A 23,670-nucleotide genomic window follows, 5' to 3' on the forward strand; every position below is an offset into this window, starting at 1 on the left:
GCTAGATCCGGGCCTCGGTGCTGGTGCATTCTTGCTCTGGGTGGGTCCGGAGTCCGGCGGCCTCGGAGGCGGACCCACGTATCACGACGGGGAGAACCGCAGGCTCTCCCGAGCTCGGACGCGGGGCGGCCCGCCGCCTGCAGCCCCGGAAGCGCATCCCCGCCTCCCCTCGCCTTCCTGTTGCCGGCCGTGCCCGGCGGTGCCCGGCTCCGCTCGTCCTCAGTGTTCCAGCGTCTGCTTTGGCCCTGCCCGAGTCGAGCGCGGCAGCCAGGGCCGCAGCTGGGATTCCCGCGCCCCTCAGACGGCCCCACGAGACTCGGGTAAGTGTCTCGCAGGCCTCATGTGCTCCTCCGGGAAAAGGGGCAGCGGACGGTTGGGGGTCCCGCCGCCCTCCCGCATACTTGGTACCCTCTTGCTATGTGGCCTTGGTCGTAATTAGCGGCCTTGGCCTCCGCTCCGACAACCATGCCTTGCCCTCTCATCTTCAGACTAACCACAATATCTCTTCGAGCTCCGAGTGTGAATCCCTGGGATAGGCAGAATCTGGAAGGTGGAGGATCACAGAAATCCGCAGGCTGGACAGGGACAAGTCCCCACGGTCGCTTTAGGGCAGATAAAAGGGAAAAGAGGAGAGGATTTGAAAGGATTGAGCGCACCGGGCTGTGGCCTTGAAGAGGTTGTGGCCGGCCGGCTGAGCTTGTCCTGGGCTCTCCCTCGCTTCTCAATTTACAGGGCGTCGCCTTCGGAAACCTCCATCGAGAAAACACCGAAGGAGCTAGTCTTCCTCCACTTTGACTTTCTGCTCTCCCAGTCAACAAGAGAAAAATAGATCCCAAAGTTAAGAAATGGCCGAACTGTCGATTCTGCGTCTTGCCTTGCAGCTCGAGAAAAATCATTGGCAGCACCTGTTTAAAATAAGGACTTGTGCCCTGGTGTTTGGCCGTGGACCTCTGCCTGACATTTGTCTTGCTTACAAGTTAGTTGGATCAATCTTGGATCAAACGGTTTTGTAGGAAAGAAGTCTTGGTGTGCCACTTGACAGCCCCAGGTGTATCCTCAGTATTTCCTTATTAGATGTATTATTACTTTTTCTAAAGATTAGCCAAGCCTGACCTGTCAGATCACATTGTTCCAGCTTCCCTCAAATGACTGATAAGAATGTGATGTTTTTATGACCATAAAAAAAGGACAGTCGTTATCTAATGATTGTTTCCTTTTATCATTTTATCACTTTCTTAAACAGGCTGTTTGGATAGGGATTGCCTTTCTCAAACCTGTAACTCCTTAACTCATAACTTCTCTGAAAGACCCATGCTTTTATCATCTTGCTGGTTCCCTTAACAAGATAATATTTTAGCTAGCAAGATAATGTCTTGGTTAGTAAGACAATAAGCTTGGACAAGGCTCAAAAGCAATTTGTCTAATACATTTTTACGTAAAATCCCTTCGATACCACCCAAAAATACAGGCAAGTTAATTTGGTGCCCTGCAAGGGGGCAAGGTCACCGGGGTCAGGGAGGTTGGCATGGATTTATCCTCTTCATCTTTCTATGATGCCAGTGGCCAGAAGTACTTTAGCCCAGAAGCTTTGCCCCTAACCAACCTTTGTAGGTGGGTGACTGTTGGTTTGGGAGGCCTATGGCTCACTCCTCTTCAAACCAGATGGATTCTGGCAAGATGCAGCAGCAGCCCTACCCTTTTATAGACATGCTGCCCTTTCTTACCCTTCCTTTCAACATCTGCCTCCCCCAATCTCTCTCACTTAACCTCAAATGGAAGTTCATGGTGTGTCTGTAATACTTTGGAAGATGGAGAACAAGTAGGCCCTGAAAAGTGACTGATACCATGTGACCTCTTATTCCTGTACCACACTGCATTTTGTATGTGAATCTTTTCTTTATAATATATCCTTTATTGTCTCCTTCCTAAGTTTAGCATTAATAACCTTCTTCCAGGTCTTCCCTCCAACCCAAAGGCACTATCTCTCCATAAGTAAGAGGCAGGGAGGAAGAGAGTAGCCTTCTGATTTGGAGGAGGGATTGAGGCTAGAATCCAAGTTAGAACTACCTCCTGGAAATCCAGTTCAGTGTTCATCAGGGGAGCAAAAGGATGCTGCTAAAATGGACTTTGCCTGTGTTTGCTGGTGGGAGTACTGGATGAGGTGGGATTTGGTCCATGGACACCTAAGACAGACTTGCTATGAAAGAGAAAAAAAAGAAACAGAAAAAAAGATTTTGAGGGCATGGGCAAGAAAGATCTGAAAAGTAACCTAATCCAAGAGATGTCCCAGCTCGCTAAGTTCTTACACTATTCCCTCCTGTGTTGGTCTGCTATGGCTGTCATAACAAAGTACCACAGACTGGGTGGCTTAACCAACAGAAATTAATTTTGTCACAGTTCTGGAGGCTAGAAGTCCAAGAGCAGGGTGTGGGCAGGGTTGGTTTCTTCTGAGGCCTCTCTCCTTGGCTTATAGATGGCCCACCTCCTCATTATGTCCTCACATGTTGTCTGGGTCCTACTAATCTCCTCTTCCTATAAGAACACCAGTCATTTTGGATTAGGGCCCACCCATAAGACCTCAATTTACCTTAATTACCTCTTTAAAGACCCTATTTTACTTTTTATCTCCCTGTTAGTCTTTTTTTTAAATCTATTTCTGCCAGTTAATTTAAACTTCACGGTCTTTTTCTAATGAAAAAATGCAAGTTTTCATAGCTAACAAAGGATTGGAAGAATCCTTTGTTCCTTCTCCCCTTTAGCTGCTGAGGGAAGAAATACCTTTCTATATTACAAAATAAGCAATATGGTTAAATGAGTACATTGAGAACTTTCATAAGAATTTCAGTTCTGTGCAATGCAAAGATGAGAAGAGTGATTCAAAACTTTCACTAACTTGCTCTGTTCTTTGTTACCATAATTTTGTTCTTGGAAGAGTTTTTTTTAACAAAAGGGAATTGTTATATTCCTAAAACTTTAAAAATTGTTGCCATGCCTTGGCACAATAACTTCAGTATCTGTCTTGATAATTTCTTGCCCTGGTGATATCACTGAAAGTCAGTTCTCTCTGTATTTCCAAAAGCTATAAAATTATTTGTAAGATTTATCTGCTAGTTAATAATTCTTTTTTCCCAAATGCATGAGAGAGTATTTGTAATGACTCCTATATTATTATTAACAAATTATTTCTTTTTGAACTCTTAAAATATGAATTGTTTACATTAATAGACTTAATTTTTCAAGCAATTTTAGGTTTACAGAAAATTGAGCAGAAAGTACAGAATTCCCACATACTCCCTTTCCCTGTACCTCAGTTTCTCCTATGAACAACTTGCATTGGTATGATAAATTTGTTACAATGGATGAACCAATACTGATACCTTATTATTAACTAACATCCATAGTTTACATTAGAGTTCATTATATAAAGTTCAATAGGTTTTGTCACATGTATAATGTCCACTGTTATATAATATATACCATTACAGTAGCATACAGAATAGTTTCATTTCCCTAAGAATCTTCTCTGCTTCACCTCAGATAATTTCTTTTAAGTTAATGCCACTGTGCGGTAAGAGCATCCCCCTTCTCCAGCCCTCCTTGGCCTTTGTGGAAATGAAATGAACTTTTATCCCTCTGGCCCTTTTTCATTATTTCTGTATCTGTCTCCCACATTTGTAAGGTCTCTGAAGAGTCAGCCACCGGTCTCCTGATCAGCTTCTTAAAGGTGAGTTTCAAGAATTTAATCCATATTCACATATTCAGATACAGCATTCAGGCAGCAGCCTGTCTTCCCTGATTTTATTTTGTCACCTGCTGTATTTTGGCATTTGACACATGGGGATCATGTCCCCCCTACTTGGAATGGATTACAAGGGATCTAATTTGAAGAAGACTGAAACCCTAACACACAGGAAACAGATTGTGTCAGCATTTCCCCACCAGGAGATGGGCTGAGAAACACAATTTCGGAGTGAGATGGAAGGAGAATGGTATGCAGTGTCCATTCTTTAAGGAAGTGTGTTCTAGATCAAAAGCTCACTCTTACTCTTATGGTTAAACACTGTCATTCTCTTAATATAAAGGTTTCTAAGAATATATGCAGACTATTTAGTATAACCTTAATATTTATTGTCTGAGTTGGGAAACTTTTTGAGAGTAAAAGGGAGCTTTTTTTTTTTTTCCCCAAGGGACAAGGTCTCACTCTGTCTTCCAGGCTGGAGTGCATGACTCAGTCATAGCTCACTGCAGCCTTGAACTCCTGGGCTCAAGTGATCCTCCTGTCTTGGCTCCGATAGCGCTGGGATTACAGGCGTGAGCCATCACACTTGACAGAGCATTATTAATGACTACTAGGGCAACAGGTGTAAATCAAGTCACACTTCTATTAGACCAGATGATTTTCATGCCATAAAATGTCTCTCAATATTGGTTCTTTCGTTGTAAAAATGGCTATCTTTCTCCTACCCATTTCTTTCTGGTCACACTGTTACCATACCCAAAGCTGACCTATGTGATCTCTGGCATCCTTCTCAATTATTTTCTTTAACAATTATTTTTCTTTATTGTGTCTGAATTTGCATTTTTTAAAAAAACTTTTGTTTTCTAAGAATTATTAAAACATTTCTTTAGAGTACATTTGGGGGAGAGAGAAAGGGGCAAAAATTAGGTGTAAATTCATGTAATGTCTAGAGAAGAATGTCTTCCGAAGAGAGCAGGGCAGGCGTAGCTGGATTGGAACTGCAGCGTGTCTCAACAGCAACAGAGAAGTCAGTGGTACGGTTACTTTTTGACCCCTCAGTAATTCAGCCTTCCTGAAAAGAAGGCAAGGGAAAGCACAGTCAGGGAAGAGAAGGATGCAGCTAATTTCACATTAGCTTTCCACTGAAGAGCTATTCAACATTTAAACAGAACTGTTTCATTATAATCCTTGTTCCCAGAGTGCCTTACAAAGTACCAAGGGAAATAATGACGACTAGTTCAAGGCACACTCTCACTTTGGTTCCTCCCTCTTCTTTATTCTATCTCTCCCCTCTGTTCTGTAAGAAGGAAAGAAAAATGCAAAATTTGCAGAAATTCTATTTATAATGAAAAAATTTGGAGGGAAATGGATAATTTAATGTCTTAGCATGCTTTACAGCAGTTATTCTGTTAGCCTTGGGACATACAAATCATATCTAAGTTTGCTCAAATATGACCATGTTTGCCCACTATAGATGTGAGGGCCAGCAAAAAATGAAAACTCTGGAGTAATTTAGAAACAAGATAATTTTTTTCTTAAAATATAATATTGTGGAGTGGGGTCAGCTAACAGTGTTACAAAATTTCCCAGGAAATGTTTCCAAGGGTGGGTCAGAAGGTCTGAGTAAGTAATCTTCGCCAAAAGCTTTAAAAAAAAGGCAGAAGTGCCCATGAATGCCACCCATAGGCCTGGATTCTAATTACCCAAACTCAAAATAAATCATTTTCTATTCCTACCTATATGGCTCTGAATTTGTGCTCTGGACTACGCACATTTAAAAAATATTTTTATTCTTCAGCAGATACAATTTTTCTGTGTAAGATATAGAGAACACATCAGCCATGTGCTTCCCTCCTCTTCAGTTTAAAGAAGAAAATGCCACTCCTACCCCCTTATCTCTGGACTAACCTCCATACCCCATGCCCTCTCCAAACATGTCCCTTTCCCAACCCCCAAGAGGTGATCCCTGTCCCAATTTTTATATTTATCGCTTTTATTTTACTACCTCCTTGTACCCTAAACATGTCATTGTTTTACACATATAAATAGATCTATACATATTCTTCTGTAGCTTGCTTTTTTTGCTTAACATTTTGTTCTTGTGATTTATCCTTGTTTTTGCATGTAGCTGTAATCTATTTGTTTCTGCTACTGAACAGTATTCCCTTTTATAGATATTACCAAATGTATTTATCCATTCTATTATTGAAGGACATTTGAATGGTTTACAGTTTTTTTGAAATTGCAGTGTTACTATAAACATTCTTGTAGGGGTCTCCTGTGTATACCTCTAAGAATCTCTCTAAGTAAAACATCTAGAAGTAAAATTGCTTTACATAATACCACATTGTTTTCCAAACTGAATACACTAATTCGCACACATACACCCCCACCCATCAGTACTTAAGGGTTTTGATTGGTTCACATCTGCTGAGCCCTTAATATTATCAGACAACTTAGTTTTCATAAATTTGATAGGTATAAAATATTATATCCTGTGGCTCCCTTATTACATATTTTATGTGCTTATTTCCCATTCATGCTTCTTCAAACTACTTGTTAACACTTTTGCCCATAGTTTTAAAATTTTTGTTTTGTCCTATACTCATGGATCTGTAGGAATTCTTTATTTTATTTGTAGAGATGGGGTCTTACTATGTTGCCCAGGCTGATCTCAAACTCCTGGCCTCAAGCTATCCCCCTACTACAGCCTCCCAAAGTGTTAGGATTATAGGCGTGAGTCACCAGGCCCAGCCCAGGAATTCTTTATATATTCTGGATTCTAATCCTTTGTCAGTTATATGTGTTACAAATATCTTAGCACAGTTGGTAACATATTATTTTACTTTTATGCTATCTTTTTGATTTACACAACTTATTAACAATATATTTAAATTTGATTTTTAATGTTAAATTTGTCTGTCTTTCCCTTTATGGGTTACACTTTTTATGTCTTGCTAAAGAAATCTTTCCAGGAGCAGTGTAAGGAAGACAAGCACCCCTGGGACTGGCAAAGCCACCTTCCAAGCACTGCAGCCACCATGCCCAAGAGAAAGGCAAAAGGAGATGCTAAAGGTGATAAAGCGAAAATGAAGGATGAACCACAGAGGAGATCAGCACGGTTGTCTGCTAAACCTGCCCCTCCAAAACCAGAGCCCAGGCCTAAAAAGGCCCCTGCAAAGAAGGGAGAGAAGCTGCCCAAAGGAAGAAAAGGAAAAGCAGATGCTGGCAAGGATGGGAACAACCCTGCAAAAAACCAAGATGCCTCTACAGTCCAGTCCCAGAAAGTGGAAGGCACTGGGGATGCCAAGTGAATGTATGTTTTTGATAGCTCTCTACTTCTAGTGACTCTAGTGTTTGAAATACTATTTTTTTTAAGTCAAGTTTTATAAAAATGTAGGATTTGGGTTTTTTTGTTTTTTTTTTAAGTTATATTGTTAGCACCCAGGACATTTTGTTGTTTTTTGTGGAAAGGGCAAATACCACTAATAGAGTGTGTCTCAGAAACTGAATTGAAATGGGGGAAAATAGTGTTTTCTGTTTTGGTTTTCAGAGACTGTTCTTGGTTCCCAGGAGAAATTCTCTGACATTCACATGTTAGCCACTTTGGCACAGAAGCCTTACAGTGTGGGGAAGCCAAACTTCATATTCTCCTTCCCTGATGCCATCAGCATAGACTTGGCCTTGCCACCCCTAAAATCAACTGTGTTAGGTAACAAAACTGAGGCTCTCAGGTGATAACATTGAGATACTGTCATTCAAAAGGGCCAAGATTCCAATTTTTAGTTTATGGATTCCTCCTGTTCAGAACTCTGCAGGTTTTAGTTCATTTCCTCCATGTCAGAGTTGGCCTGTGAAAAGCTTATACATGCCTCTTGTGAAGTGTCCACCCTCTCTGAAAACCTTTCCTGTTCAAAGCAGCAACAAAAGATGTTGACTTTTACAGTGACTTTTTCAGTATGGGAGTTTGGAAGTTATAAAATGTTATAGGTTGGCACCTATGTCCTGCTGGAAGTAACTGTTTTTGAAAAGTATTTTATAAAGCTGAATATAATTTGGCTTGGGGAGATCATTTCCTACCCAAAGTCATAAAGATATTCTTTACTGCCTTGTAAAAGTTTTGTAGTTTTGCTTTTCACATTTGTCTTTAGTCTGCCCTGAATTGATTTTTATGACAAGTATGAGGTAGAAGTTCAATTTAATATTTTTTCCCATATGGATAAGTGCTTGCTTCAGCACTATTTACTGAAAAGTTCAACCTTTCCCACTGATCTGTAACACTGGCTCTTTCATAAATTAAGTTTTTTGTATGTGTGTGGGCCTATTGATGGTTTCTATTCTGACTCACTTGTCAGTTTGTCTAACCTTGTGGCCCAACTATACAGTCCTAATTACTACAACTTTAGAAAAAGATCTTGATAAAAACCGAAATGCCTGCACATTTTGTCATAGTGTTGACCAATCTCACCTCTACCTCCAACATTACCACTGATTTTTTTTTCCTTGGGAGTGTCTTGGCTATTCTTAGCCATTTGCTCTTCCATACAACTTCTAGGATTACATTGACAAGTTCTAAATCAAACAAACCAAAAACATGTTGAAATTTTGATTGTATTTGTGTTAAATTTATAAATTAATTTGGTGAGCCATGTCATCTTTGCAATGTTGTCTTCCAGTCCATAAATGTGGTATAGCTCTCTATTTAGGCTTTTTAAATATCTTTCAATAAAGTTTTATAATTTTCTCCATAAATGTTTTTTGTTAATATTTTCTAGGAACTTTCTGAAACTTTTTTATGGTATATTTTTAGTTATTACATTTTCTGTTTTTAGTTAATGTTTTAATTTTTGTATCCAGCAAACTTACTACCTCTCATTAATTCTCATATCTGTAAATTCTTGTGTGTTTCCTATATAGACAACCATATGTTTTGTACGTACAAACAATTTTGTTTCTTCTTAGTCCTTATACCTTTTATTCTTTTTTCTAATGTTAGGCATAGTCCAAATGCTGCGGATAACAGCAGAAGAAAAAAAAAAAAAAGACGTCTCTGCTTTCTCAAAGCTTATGTTCCAGATTAGGAGGGGGGAAAGGGTAGAAAGTATACAAATTTATGTGACAAAGGGCCTTAAGTAAAGAAGTGTAGGTGGGTGCTATTTAGAGAGGTTAGGGAAGTCCTCTGATGAAATAACATTTGAACAGAGCCCTTAATGAAGTAAAAGAACAAAAGATGTGAATCTGAGGGGAAATCATTCCAGCAGAGGGAATAGCAAGTGCAAAAAGATGAGGTGAAAATGTGTTTGGCATACTGAGGAAGAACAAGGAGGCAAAAACAGCTGAACTGGAGTGAGGGTGAGGAAGAGTAATAGTTGATAGATTGCAGAGATAGCCAGGGCCAGAAAATGAAGTATTTTTGCAGCCTGTAAATTTTCTCTGAAAGTAATGGGATGCTCTTATAGTTTTGAGCAAAGATATGACACAATCTAAGGTGGTATATATATATATATATATATATATATATACACATATACACACACATGTGTGTAAATATATGTGTGAGTGTGTATAGCTGCTGCATGGGCAATAGACTGTAAAAGGCTAAGTGTGGAAGGAGGAAGACCAGTTAGACAGTTGTCACAACAGTCCAGGCAAAACATGTTGATGACCCGGACCTGGTAGGGAGCTGTGGAGGAGAGTGAATTGGATGTGAAGTGTGAGAGAGTTGGCAGTAAATAATGAATGCCAAGCTTGGATGATTGCTTAACCTCTCTGAGCCATGGTTTCCTCAGTAGCAAAGCAAGAAATTATACCTATTTTGCAGTTTCTAAAAGAATCAGATATATTATATGGAACTGATTAGTATTATAATTTACCAAATTAGCATATGATACATAAAGTTCTATTGGAAATTTGAAAAAAAAATAATTCATATTTACCAGGACCTCATCACTACTGAAAAACTGAAAAGAAAAAAAAAAAAAGATTACTCTGCAAAACTGAGGGCCAGGGCCAGGCCTCTCCATATGAGGCCCTTACTAAACCCAGTGGTGTATATACTAAAACTGGAATTACATAATTTCAACAACAATGTCTCCCTTTGTAATATTGAATTGCTGGAAATTCTGCTTTGTCATGCTGTGTCACTATGCTTCCTCTGCTGAACTATTTCCATTTCATTTTCTTTGGTAAACAACATTTATATGTACTTTCTCTTTGCTAGACAACAAATCAGGATCAAAGATAAAAGAAACATTCTCTGTCTTCAGAGCTGAAAGTCGAATGGGGAAGAGAGATAGGTCACCACAGAGTAGTGTGCTTTGTGTTGACACCTGAACAGCAAAATGAAAACATGTATGAGGTGGTCAGGCAAGAAGTGGGGAAAAGGCTTCTAGAAAGAGTAATAACATTTGCAAAGATGTTAAGAGAATATGGTGCATAGAAGTCAATAAAGTATTTGTTGAATCAAAAAAATGATTAGGATGAATAACCAAACATTATGCTTTTGACTATAAGGAAAATTCTTATTATGTGTTAATGTTTACCATACACTGTGTGTGCCCAGTGATTTACATGCATAATTTTATTTCCACAACCCTATGAGTTGAATAATATTATTCTCATTTAACTTTACATTTAGTTAAATTGAGGCAAACAGAGATTAAGTGACTTGCCCTGAGGTCATACAGTGAGTGGTAAAATCCAGAATAAGACCCAGGTAGGTCTGTGACTCCAGGGCCTACAAGTCCCTGTTGTTGAAAAACTTGAGGCTGCCTGGTATAAATCTCAAATGTAACTCATCCCAAAAAATAATTTGGTGTTTCTGAGTAAACTAAGGAACTTCTAAGATACTAGGAAACCGTCAAATGCAAGAAATGACCATATTGTACAAGCTAAACACTTAAAATTTCCAGTGAAGGGTAGTAATGAAATGACAATAAATTCCAGGGGGAAAAGTGTTCATAAAATTTAGAATTTTAGTATGTACATCTTGTGCACAAAGGTGCTAATTTTTTAGATAGAAATATTGCTCTGCATAGGGGCCCGTGAAATCTAAGGGAAAAAAAAAATTCCTGAAGTGGGGGACGAGTAAATTAGGAAATCATAAGTCAATCTATAAACCTTTTTGCCCACTTTCCTGATCCATTTGGCACTTACAGTCCTACCTGTAAATTTACAAATTAACATCCTGATTTATAACTATTTTGAGAAGTTCAGTGTCTGACATGAATGAACCTGAGTGATCCAGAGTTCTTAATATCAAATTTCTGACCCTCAAATCTGAGACATTAGACCTGGAAGAGTTGGAAAGACGAGGGAGGGAAATTTATTTTGCTGTATCCGCCCTTGTTCCACTACATTCTTTTCTCAACAGTGGTTACAATGATCCTCGTAAAATGTACGTCATTCCTCTCTCAAAACCCTCCAGCAGCTTCCATCCTGGGTCATACAAATGACCTACAAAAGCCCTGCTTGAACCGCCCGACGGCCTGGCCCTCCAGCGGCTAGGCGCTAGGGAGCGTTTCTAACCCCTTCTAGGCCGATGGGAGATCGCACCTCTCGGTGTCACCTTGCGCCGAGCCACTCTGGATGGCGTCCACATTCCCCAGCTGGGTAGGGGAGGCTGGGACCCTACGTTCTTAACAGGCATTTCTCCTCAGACCTCTGGAAGACCTTGCTCCCGGCTTCACGCCCTGGCTCAAACAGCACTGGGAGGTCTCTTCTGAGGTTGTAAATATCTGTGGGCCTTCTTAACCTCTTAGGTGCCAAGGAGCCCTCTGGCCCCAGGATGAAGCCCTTGTCAAAATTACATCTTTTAAAACACACAAAAAAATACATAGGATTACAAAGGAAACCAATTACACCAACCAAAACAGTTATCAAACAAAATAATTTGTGATACAGTAATATGTGTGCTTCTTCATTAATGTATTAAACATTAAACATCAAGACTTGCCTTATGACCACCATAATTTCAAAATAAGTATTGGATATTTGTAACAACCTACTGTGATTTTAAAAATGTGATTTTTCGTCGCTTAGATGTATAAGAGAAGGAGATGTTAAATTTCAGTTCTAGGTTAGAGATTTTAAAGATGTAAAATTTTTTTCCCCATCCAACTTCACCAGGCCCCAGGCTAAGAAACTCTGCAAAAGTGATTAATACAGTGCTTGGCACATTGAAAGCCTTCCATAAATGTAGGTTTTAGTAATTTTTTTTTTTTTTCTGCCTACTACTGACTTGAGAAAGATTTTAGTAATTTTTTTTTTTTTTTTTTTGAGACGGAGTCTCGATTTGTTGCCTGGGCTAGAGTGAGTGCCATGGCGTCAGCCTAGCTCACAGCAACCTCAAATTCCCGGGCTTAAGCGATCCTACTGCCTCAGCCTCCTGAGTAGCTGGGACTACAGGCATGTGCCACCATGCCCAGCTAATTTTTTCTATATATATTTTTAGTTGGCCAGATAATTTCTATTTTTTAGTAGAGACAGGGTCTCACTCTTGCTCAGGCTGGTCTTGAACTCCTGACCTCAAGCGATCCACCCTCCTCGGCCTCCCAGAGTGCTAGGATTACAGGCGTGAGCCACCGTGCCCGGCCGATTTTAGTAATTTTATCATTACTTTTCTTGTACCTGCTCAAATTTCTTTTAGGTGATCATGATGGACTTAATCACATGAACTCTTTGAGAGTTAAAGACTTGAAGACTAGTCCCAAGTCTCACACGCTCCTTGTACTGCTATGCCTTATTTAGGGGACAGTAATTTTGAGACAGATGGTGAGACAAACACCCATGTTTATCACCTCTGACAGGTACTCCTTGATTCATTCAATAATAGTTGCTCACATACCAGGTGTCAGGAGCTGTGCTGGGCAAGGGGATGAGGACACAAAGATAAATCAGAGTTCAGCCCACTAATTTAGTCAATTAGACATGAGTGCTAAAATAGTGCTGTCCATATACTCCAGCAGTGGTGTAAGGAAGGGTATATTAATCTGGTGGGTGTGGGAAGTAGCAAAGTAGGAAGAAAGAGCAAGAGGCTTTAGGGAGGAGAACCTGCTTTTAAAGATTAGTTCTTTGATTTATTCACCAAGCATTTATTGAGATTCAATTGTGTGCCAAGGCTAGGAGGCAGGCCCAAGGGCCCTGACCTCACCAGAGAGAGGAGGAGATCAGTTCCCAGCAAAAGAGAAAAAGCTTCCTATCTGATGAAAGAGTAGGAAAAAGCAAAAGTAAAAAGATCAAGCCTTGACCTCATGGTTTCCAAGCCATCCATCCATGCAAAGAAAGACTCAAAGAGGACTTTGCACAAAAGGATTTGGCTCTAAGCATGAACTTTGATGGGAAGAGCTCCTGGAGTGCTCATATCTTTCCAGAGACCTGGCAGCTATAAATTAGAGGTTAGGTGAAGCATAAGAGACCAAGAAGCGAATTGTGGGGAAATTTACCATCAGAGGCAAAGCCAGGTCAGCAGAACCTTCTTTCCCTTGCAAAGGACTTCAGATTTTATCCTCTTTTCCTGGGGAAAAAGCCTGATGAGATTTGAATTTCACAAAAATCTTCCTGTCAGCCTTTCAATGGTTGAATTAGAAGGGGGACATTGGAACCAGAAATTTCCTGACTATAAAATATACTGCTTTATTTGGGCCTAGAAATCAGGACTTTAAGAGAATGAGGTACAACAGCTATCCATTTTGCTAAAAAAAAAGGTAGTTTTTTTTTGTTGTTGTTTGTTTGTTTTTTGTTTTGTTTTGTTTGAGACAGAGTCTCACTCTGTTGCCCGGGCTAGAGTGCCGTGGCGTCAGCCTCAAACTCCTGGGCTCAAGCGATCCTCCTGCCTCAGTCTCCTGAATAGCTGGGACTACAGGCATGCACCACCATGCCCGGCTAATTTTTCTATATATATTTTTAGTTGTCCGTATATTTTCTTTCTATTTTTTTTTTAGTAGAGATAGGGTCTTGCTCTTGCTCAGGCTGGTCTCAAACTCCGGAGCTCAAACGATCCACCTGCCTCGGCCTTCCAGAGTGCTAGAGTTACAGGCATGAGCCACTGCGCCCAGCCCATTTTGCTAAAAAAAGGTAGTTATAAGACAATTGCCATAGTCCCCACAAGAGATGGCAAGAGGCCAGGCACGTTGGCTCACGCCTGTAATCCTAACACTCTGGGAGGCGGAGGCAGGAGGATCACCTGAGGTCAGGAGTTTGAGACCAACCTCAGCAAGAGTGAGACCCTATCTCTACTAAAAATAGAAAGAAATTAGCCAGACAACTAAAAATACATAGAAAAAATTAGCCGGGCATAGTGGCGCATGCCTGTAGTCCCAGCTACTTGGGAGGCTGAGGCAGGAGGATTGCTTGAGCCCAGGAGTTTGAGGTTGCAGAGAGCTATGATCATGCCACTGCCCTTGTGCTCAGGCAACAAAGTGGGATCCTGTCTCCAAAAACAAAAAGAATTTATAATCTAGACATTATTTATGTATTTCAAAAAATCCCAGACTACTCAATATGAAAATCCTCTCTAAATTCTCATTCTTAGTCCCCAAACCTCTTAGCTGAAACAATCTATAACTACAAACGCAAGTCATATGGTGATGCCTCACCCTAAATATCCCTTATCAATAGGGGAGCATGGCACTGACCTAGAACATTATCTCATCTTACTTGCTGTTTACCAGCCTTCAGTCCAGTCATTACTTGGCTATATCTTCCTTCCAGCTCTCGTTTTAGGACTAATTGTCCATTTCTGGCAATTCTACTGTGCCACTGATGTTTCCTAATCCATTTCCCTAAAACTTTCTTTTGACCAGCACCTATGACTTGGCTTCTCCATAATATTTTATGGGGGCAAGGAAATGGAAGGATGCAGTAAAGTAGAGATGAAGAAAAATGACATGAAAGAGGGAAGCAACACAACATTGTAGGTGGAGAGTTAGTGGGAAAATGAAGATGAACAATAGGGAATAGGCAAAAATGGGATAGATTACAAGCAGAGGGGGTTGAGGAGGAAGGATGGAAATGTCAGAGAGGACCAAATAGGATACAGAGATAGAGAAGGAGATGAAAAAGAATGGAGGGATTGGACAAGATGCCTGAGATTCTTGAAAGATTAGAGGAAGAAAGTAGGGGAATAGAATTAGTAGGGCAGGGATGGGAGGTATGGGCTTCCCATTCCGTGTTGTCCAGCAATAAGCAGTTCTGGCAGCCCTAACACCATCATTGTAGTCCATCTTCTCTACTAAGAAGGAAATAATATTTTAAGGTTTGGGAAAGGTGCTAAAAAGTACACAGGGTACTCATTTCCAGTGTCTCTAAACAGAAGTCCTCCTAGAATGTCAGGAAGAAGGTTTATCAGTTGAGAAAAGACAGGAGAAAGAGTGCCAAGTACTTTATTCAGCTGCACGCATTCTAAAATATCATCAAAACTTGTGATTAACTGCCCAATATACACCCCCTGCCTTTGGGGCCATGCCTGCTAACAGTGTTAACAGACAGAGAAAAAAGAAAAGAGAAAAGAGGGCTCTTTCCTGATTCTTCAGTCGCCAAACTTCAGGGATACAAACAGTGAGCTTCCTCCAAGAATCAAGAAAACTGCTGGTGGAAGATCTCTGATGTGATTCTCACCTCATCATTTCTCTCATCCACAATGTACTTGACCTTCAGGAAGTTCATTACCTTCTCTGGGCCTGTACTTGGCAGAAGGCACAAGGTAATCATTAAGGTTCTTCCACCACTAATGTTCTCTTATTCTGCTAGTATGATTGAATAGAAAGACTGTCTCTGTTTATCCTGAGAGAGTTACCACATCTTCCACCATCACTCCTCCTGCCTACCAGCATTTAACACTGCAGTGAAACAGAGCTTACTGTTTACCTCCAAAGACCCCTGTGCCTCTGACATTTTTCCCATCTGGTCATTCATCTCAAGCCCCAAGGGATGATTTTGTCTTGGTATCATCACTGGGGTGGAATAGAGCAACTGGATTCAGCATCATAGAGAACGACCAGGGACACTGATTCCCAGCTCTCTGTTCACTCTCCAGGATCATAGGGTTTCTTTCACAACATGGGAGATTCCTTTTCCTTTGAAATATCTTCTCTTTTTTTTAGTCCAAACTGGAAATCACTCACTACTTAAAAATTCCATTATACATGTTATATCATATTATAAAAGTCCAAACAATACAGAATGTCATCATCACCCTTCTATACCTCAATAATCTCATTCTTTAAAAGTTTAACTATTATTAATTGTTTTGTGTTCAGCTTTCCAGACGTGCACACACACACACACACACACACACACACACATTCAAAACCATACTGTTTTGAGCTTCTTGCCCTCCACTCTTCTGATGCCTCTTTTGTGGGAGACCCTGCAGCCAACCTTGTAGTATCTGGTTACCTCTCCCTGCCTAACACTGATGTTCTGGCACTCTTGGAGAGACAAGTTAAAAAGAGGGGTAATTTCCTGATGTTGAAGGAAAAGGAAAAGATGGGATCTTTTCCAAAGCAGCTTAGGCCAGACTACCAATTCAATTTTTCAGGAAAAAATGTTAACATCAATTGCCAGTCAGCAGGGCTCAGCAGCTTCCCTTCCATTTTGAACCAGCAAAGGCAAAACAGAGGAGTTGCACATGCATCAGCAGGCCCTATATTTTAAGACCTTTGAGAATGCTTTAGAGCAAAAATATATCCAGCTCTTCTGGCATATCCTATCTCAGCATGGCAAGTCCCTGCACTCTATTGTCCTTGTCCCAGGTGACTGTTTCTCAACATTTGTGTTCTTCAACAGAATCTCAAATACCTTCATAGCTAAAGAATCCCTAGTACTTAACCATCCCCAACCTCTGTCCTTGCCGCAAACCCTGCCCCAATCTCAGTCCTTAAACCTCACTCAGGTTCAGTCTCTGGCCCAATTTCAATCCGCACTCCCAATCCTATCACCTGGTCCTCTATCCCAGATTAGGATCTGTGGGGTGTGTTTTCATAAACCCCAGAACGAGGCACAGTGTCTGAAATTCACCACCTGGAATGGGATGTGTTGCAGAAAGAACAGGAAATGATGTGGGGTTTATCCTCTGTGATCGAGAAATCTCAGGAAGATTTTTGTCCTCCAGTTCCAAATCTTACATTGGTCAGCCAGTCCTCCAAGGTCTATGTTCCAATCTCTTTCCTTCCTAGAGATTTTTCTTTCAGCAGTGAGCTTTGGAAGAAAATAGAGCACTACCTTCAGAAGAGGCCCATCCAACACCGGTGGGGCCTGCTCCACTGGATCCATGGGTCTCTGTCTCTGCTAAATCCTCAGAGAGAAATTCCTGAGACACCTGAATCCAAGTGCCAACATAGAATCTCATGGACTTCTTTGTTCAAAGTTCAGAGAAGCAAAGATTTAGAGAATTTTGGATTGAGCCAGTCTGGAGGCTTTCAAGGGCGATGCTCAGAAATGTTTTCATTTAAGAAGGATGTAAAGAAGGATCAGAGACATAGCCTAAAAGAAAAGGTGGGAACAACAAATTCCAATGACAGGATCTCCAAGCCCCCTACAAGAAGCTCTAAAGTTGGGAACAGCAAATTCAGTTCCCAGCCTGGATCCATCGCTCCCTGCCTCCTCACCTGTGGGCAAAGGAAGACAAGAGCCCTAAGACAGTCAACCTCTGATACAAACCATGAGCTTACAGAGAACATCCAGACAATTGAGGATGGCAGACAAACTTTTCTGCCCCCACCTCACAGCAGCATAGACAAACCGAGTCAGAAACAGGCTGTACTAGCCAATAGATGCAGCCCAAAGCTGCCCACAAGACAAGCTGGGGCTGGACATGAGCTAACAAATGAGAAAATGAGCTCTGGAGATAGAGTAGAAAGGCTTCAGGGCAAATGGATGAAGAATTCAGGATATCTTTCTGCTCCCAACATGTCCGGGGAGATATTCAAGGCAGAGGAGCTCTGTGCTCTTCAATCACAATCTAGTAACAACTTGACAACCAGGGAGTGGAGAAGCTCCCCATTAATAAAATGTGCATACCAGTAGAGTAGAGACTACTCTGACCATTGAAAATTCCCCACCAACATTTTCAGCTCTCCAAGATCTCAAATCATCAGGCCTTAAAAATCAGCTGTTCGGTGAGTCAAAGCTTAAATTGGAGAAGGAGTGCAGCTAAGCTCAGAGGCATCCCACTGACACATCCCTTGCCTCAGATAACCTGACTTCCGAGGCCTCACTAACTCACGCCCAGGGCATCTCCAGTGGGAACCTGGTAGCTCCCCAGGTGCTGCATGTCTACTTGGAGGACAGAGGGATCAGCATGGAGCAGTGGCAGGACCTTGTTGCTCTAAACACGTCTTATAGAAGTGCCAGAAAGAGAATTCCTCACAAGCTGCAGAGAGAGTGAGCCCTTCGGAACCCAAAACAGGAGATACTGGTGGAAGGAGGGCACAGTTGGGGACATCCCAACTCGGGAGGAAGAACTACTCTGCTCAAGACTTTAGAGGAGATGCTTGGGAGCAAATCTTTCCCAACCCTGTCACTGAAGGGACAACATCCTTCTGAAAAACGTTTCAGAAAACCAATGAATTGCTTTTGGCAATGGCGTTCTAAACTTAGAATAAAAGGCAAAGGGCAAGAAATTTCTCTGGGAAAGGGTAGTCCCCTATCATCATCTGTGCAGAACAGAGGCCTAGGTAAAAGTAGAGCTGCCTTTACTGAGACTACTGAACCATGGAAAATTATGACACATAGTGGGAAGTTCCTAGAGAAGAAACGAGGGCATAGGCATAAAAGACATATCACTGGCTCCAAAGAGCCCCTTAGGTCCTCATAAGGATATATGTCATCACAAGACAGACCTGCAGGTACAGGCAGAGAGCCCTACCAGGGCCATACCTTCAATGACTACAGAAGTGACACACACCAAGTCTTGCAGCCAAAAAGGTGCCTTTGCTGGCCAGACTTCTCTTACAAACATTAGATGGATCAGAGACAAGGACAGACAAGCCCCAGAAAGGTGTGGAAATTAAGTACCAGCTATTGCCTTAGGAGGATTACTCATCCATGCCCACAGGGAGCCTGTGCCCCATCCAAGCCCCATCTGCAGGTGTCAAGTTGGCCCTGTGCCTCCAGCCACCCCTACCATTGCTAAAAACACATTTAGGCAGAAAATGTTTCCCAAGCATTTCCAGAGAGGAAAATTCACTCTCCCCAAATAATTCATTCCTTGTTGAGAATATTGATTCTCTCCATTGAGAATACTGATTACTCTCAATAAATGTTCTAATAAGAGTGGTACTTTCTGTGTACTCTGCTGGGGGCATAGGTTTGGGGTAACGTAGAGCTTGTGCTTAGGGAAAGGTAGGAGTTAGTTCATGTCTTCCTGAGTGCCTATTGTAGTTTCCAAAAGCTGACCAGTCCCCTGGAGCTCTTGTTGAGGAATGGATATCATGTACCCCCAAACCCCCTTTGCTTATGAGACCTATGCCCTGCTCAGGACTCCCTCACTTATTTAGGGAAATCAGCCTGTGACTTGAGCTTACCTTCCTCTCTCTTACTACAGTAGTCCCCACTTATCCGTGGTTTTGCTTTTGCAGTCTCAGTTAACCCCAACTGCAGTCTGAAAATATTAAATGGAAAATTTCAGAAATAAACAAGCATAAGTTTTAAATCGTGTGCTGTCTTGAGCATTGTGATGAAATCTCTCTGTCAGCCCAGGGTGTAAGTCATTCTTTTGTCCAGCCTATCCATGCTATAGATGCTAGCCACTCTAGTCACTTAGTAGCCATCTTGGTTATCAGATCCAAAAAACATAACATATACAGGGTTTGGCACTTATCAGAGGTTTCCGGTATCCACAGGGGGTCTTGGAGTCCATCCCCCGCAGACAATGGGGATAACTGTATTTACTGGTACAAAAATGAAGGAATGGGAAAAAATACTGTGACATTTAAACAGGGACTTGAAACCTGGGCTCTCAGATTAAAAGGTGAAGGCTTTACCAACTGAGCTATCCAGTTTTGCATGAAACACCCAAACCACATCAATTCTGGGCTATTTATCTATACACCTGAACTAGAACATAATTTTAGATGTTTCAGCTGCGATTCCAATAAGAAGCTGGTCATTCAGAAAACGCTTGTTAATAACTTAATTATTAGCATAGAAACTCAGCCACAACAAGGGTCTGCTTCAAGACCAAGGACTAACCATATTACATTAATTCTAACATCTCCCCAAATTCTATCTTTATATATGAGATAAACTCTATATATGTATAGGTAGATTCTATATTATCTATACATAACATACAGATATATACTATACTATATAAAATTCAGCCTAGTTAAAAACTAACGGAATGCTCATCTTCAGATAAATATCTCAAATATTCAACATTTGGGCCCAATTAAAACACATCGAATGTAACCTGATTTGACGCTGGTGCACTTAAAGTAGTAATTGAATCACCTTTTCAGCGACACACTTTGGGCGCTTGAATGTGAAGACAGAGGGAACTGTTTGATTTACTAGTGCTTGGTTTCAACTGCCTTGGTTTTCAGTGTTCGGTTTCTTTGAGAAAAAGGGAAAAGGAAATAAAGACGTTTTTAAAACAGAGTCCTACTCTCCTTTTCCTTGTCTGATTTCCAAGCAGTTAGTTTTATCCCTAGGTTAAGTATTTGGCAAGCGTCCGATGGTTGGAAGATTTTTTGTACTTTGAAAGACGATGAGTGCTGTCTCAATAGCCGTTTCAGGATTTTGTTGGCTAAATAAATGAGAATTTAGCGTTAGCATTCTGCAAACTTCAGAATTTCAGGGGGCGGAAAAAAAAAATTCTGTTTGAAAGAACTGGGGAGAGCTACAAAGAAGCGCGCTCTAGGATCGGGGATGTAGCTCAGTGGTAGAGCGCATGCTTCGCATGTATGAGGCCCCGGGTTCGATCCCCGGCATCTCCAAGTCCTTTTATCAGCCTAATACAATTCATGTTTTTAGAATGTCAAATCAAGATACTTTGTATCCTCCACTTCATCAATTTCCTGTGGTGTTCTATTAGCCACTGTGAATAAAACTGTATATTTAGCAAGGGGAACAAGATTGCTTTGAGGTATTTTGAGGTATCTCTTAGCTGAAACTACTGTAATTGGGAACATAGAAAAACACCCCCAAAGGAGAGATGCTAGAAGAGGAGGAACCTGGAAAACTACCTGGAACCTGTTAATGAGTGTCTATTTGGGGCATATGGACGGTCCTTGAGGCACAAATAATCTTGGCTTGAGAACACGGAAAGGGGAGGACGGGCTATTGTTAGTCCCATGGGTCAGAGAACAAAAAAAATAGCATATGGGGAAAGAATGAAACCCAGGTCAGTGTGGGCGAATTTGCTTGCTCCGGCACATCTTTTTCCAGCAGAATAATCAACACCAAGACATAGAACACATTCTTGTGATGGTTTCCGAAAAAGCAATAATAGACCCGGCCGGTTAGCTCAGTTGGTTAGAGCGTGGTGCTAATAACGCCAAGGTCGCGGGTTCGATCCCCGTACGGGCCAACTTTTATTTTTCCGCCTTTTAAATTCTGGTTAAACTTCGTAACTTTTCCAGAGAGAAAGAGAAACAAATTGTGCGAAGACAGTAGTTACAAGACAGACTCTAAACCTCCACAACTAACACTGCCAAAAGTCCAAACCGTCCTAGGGAAATGCAGATGTCTAATCCTAAGTCATAGCGCTCAAAAAGTTTGCCCTAGAGAAGGAGAAAAGCAGTGCGACACCTTAGGAGTTAGATTTAAATTCATTACAAGGAAAAACAGTCTCACCAATTTATTTAGTGGCCAAACACTGCCCTCTAAATAGTCTGAATAGATGAGTCTTCAGTTACTGAAATGCAGAGCAAGTGTGCTGAAAGCACTGTTATCTCCGATTGCCCAGATGAGGATCCCTACTTGAAGAGAACATTATACATCAAGACAGGAATTCCATCCAGATAGAAACATTTTCTTTGTAAATTTCTCAAGTAAGAAAAGACTAAGCCCTTTCCCAGATTCTACCTTGCCCTCTGCCAACAACCCGTTGGTCCAGGTTGGCCGACGCCAGGAATCCCTCTGCTCAGCCCATTTACTGTTGTTACGCCTCTTGAATCAGCCACATCTTCCACCAACATCGACTTTCAGTACCTGGCTTATATATTCCGCCCTGTTCCTTGTACATCCAGTTTCCTCTGTTTTTTCGCGATCTCACAGCTGTGTATCCTGTTGGGTGAATTTTCACCTGTTGTACAATTTTCCGTGGACAATGGTGAGATCAAGTCGCGAGCTCCAACGTGGAATTTCGGAACCAGCATGCGAACACCCGGTTATCCCAGGCTTACACCTAGGAGTTTGGGAACTTGTCAAAAATGCAGCTTCAGGGACTTTGACTCAGTAGATGGTAGAAAGATCCTAGATTTCTGCATTTTTAACAAACACCACAGTTGTTTCTCTTACAAAGGACAGTCGAGCGCCCTTTGAGAAACGAGCCTTTTATACAGTTCTTAGGGTTGGATTCAGAGAAAATCCGGGGAAGTTCTGAGAGCCACGTTGACCTGATATTAAAAAATAAATAAATAGAAGTCACGACAGTTATACTTGCATACATCTTCATGTAAAACACTTTAAAAAGAGAAATTCAATCGATATTTATTATACCTCAAAGAAAAGTGATCAGTGTTGGCTCGTTGGTGTAGGGGTATGATTCTCGCTTAGGGTGCGAGAGGTCCCAGGTTCAAATCCTGGACGATCCCAGGTTTTCTTGCGCGGTTTGTCTTACTTTCTCGTTCCTTTCATCACCGTAACTCAAAGCTGCCAATAAATAAAATTACTCTGCCTCATGGGACCGTGATATGCACTTGATCCCAACAAATGGTCAGCAGATCCCTATCATGGTCGGTGGTGGGGCATGGGCACTGTATACTTACTTTAATAGAGGCATGTGTTTTCTAATTTTGACATTTCTTCAACTTTCCATCTGCTCTAAAGTGACTCTTGTAAAATTACTCTTGTAAAGGCAAATGTTTATCTTCTAGAAGTTCTGACTCCACAGTTGTGGTCATATGAAATGCCTAGGACAATGATCACATCTTAATTCAATGTCATCTTTCATTCGTTCATCACATCAAACGATGAATTTAAATGAAAAAAATCAAGCGCTGAACCATAGAGTCAAGGTGTTACGAACCTTTATATGAGTCATTTCAATTTTCCTCCATTGTTGTCCTTGTTAGTACATCGAGTTACTCCCCCTTCATGCAGATCAGGGTTCTGCTGCCTTACTGAGAAGCTGCATTTTTTCTCTTCTCCGGGAGCGTACCGTTGTTAGACTCATTAAGCAGATATTTGTTAATATTACTGTATTGTGTGCCACCCACTTTTGCGGTCGGCAGTAAACAAAACATAAAAAAAAACCCACTGGATCCTATATTCTAGTGGTTGTCAGATACTTTATACTAAAATATAATTGCAACTCTCTCCCCTTTTTTGTTTGTGCATTGATTATGAAGAACAACAAATAGAAAAGGAAGGCGAACACTGCAGACATTTTCTTCAAGGCCACATCCAGGGTAGCGTGGCAGGAGGGGCAAGAGTCAGTTGACTGGTGATGGGAACAGGAGAGGAACGCCTCAGTGGGCCACAGAGAGGCCCTAGGATAGTGTCTGGGCTCGAAGACCTGGGCTCTTTGGGACTATGCTTGGAGCCGCGTAACCGGGTCTGGAGCTTTAGGAGTGGCCGAGTTGGGGTCACTTTTAAGAATCCAAAGACTCTGGCTCTTAGGTCCTATAAACATTTTGGGATCTATCAATCCAAGTTGGTTAAAATGGGGAAAAGAGGGCAGATGTAGAGAAAGTGAGTGGAATGCATGTTAATGATTTCAGATAATATTTACATTCATTGAGTTTCACGTCATCTTATCTACAAAA

The 23,670-nt window shown here is 41.3% G+C and overlaps 2 protein-coding genes and 2 non-coding genes across 5 annotated transcripts; all 4 read left to right on the forward strand.

The window, feature by feature from the left end:
* The first annotated feature begins 62 nt into the window (after positions 1–62).
* HMGN4 (high mobility group nucleosomal binding domain 4) lies at positions 63–8,491 on the forward strand. 2 transcript variants are annotated; one of them, XM_045552030.1, is made up of 3 exons: positions 63–320; positions 3,680–3,724; positions 6,703–8,491. In XM_045552030.1, the coding sequence occupies exon 3, from the start codon at positions 6,781–6,783 to the stop codon at positions 7,051–7,053; it is 273 nt and encodes a 90-aa protein (XP_045407986.1). In that variant the 5' UTR covers positions 63–320; positions 3,680–3,724; positions 6,703–6,780; the 3' UTR covers positions 7,054–8,491. The 2 variants fall into 2 exon arrangements, with proteins under 2 accessions (XP_045407986.1, XP_045407984.1); XM_045552028.1 differs by lacking the exon at positions 3,680–3,724 and having other exon boundaries at positions 247–320.
* Positions 8,492–14,819: 6,328 nt separating this feature from the next.
* LOC123638795 (spermatogenesis-associated protein 31D1-like) lies at positions 14,820–18,939 on the forward strand. Its single transcript, XM_045552620.1, is given in 9 exon segments — positions 14,820–14,853; positions 16,104–16,276; positions 16,278–16,740; positions 16,743–17,141; positions 17,260–17,345; positions 17,378–17,702; positions 17,812–18,121; positions 18,338–18,544; positions 18,795–18,939. Coding segments are annotated over 9 exon segments (2,142 nt in total).
* Positions 18,940–20,604: 1,665 nt separating this feature from the next.
* Positions 20,605–20,676, forward strand: TRNAA-CGC. Its single transcript has one exon. It is a non-coding gene; the product is annotated as a tRNA-Ala (tRNA).
* A 519-nt stretch (positions 20,677–21,195) lies between these two features.
* TRNAI-AAU lies at positions 21,196–21,269 on the forward strand. The gene has a single exon. It is a non-coding gene; the product is annotated as a tRNA-Ile (tRNA).
* The last annotated feature ends 2,401 nt before the right edge of the window (positions 21,270–23,670 follow it).

Source organism: Lemur catta, chromosome 5 (assembly GCF_020740605.2).
Source record: "Lemur catta isolate mLemCat1 chromosome 5, mLemCat1.pri, whole genome shotgun sequence".
NCBI classification, from domain to species: Eukaryota; Metazoa; Chordata; class Mammalia; order Primates; family Lemuridae; genus Lemur; species Lemur catta.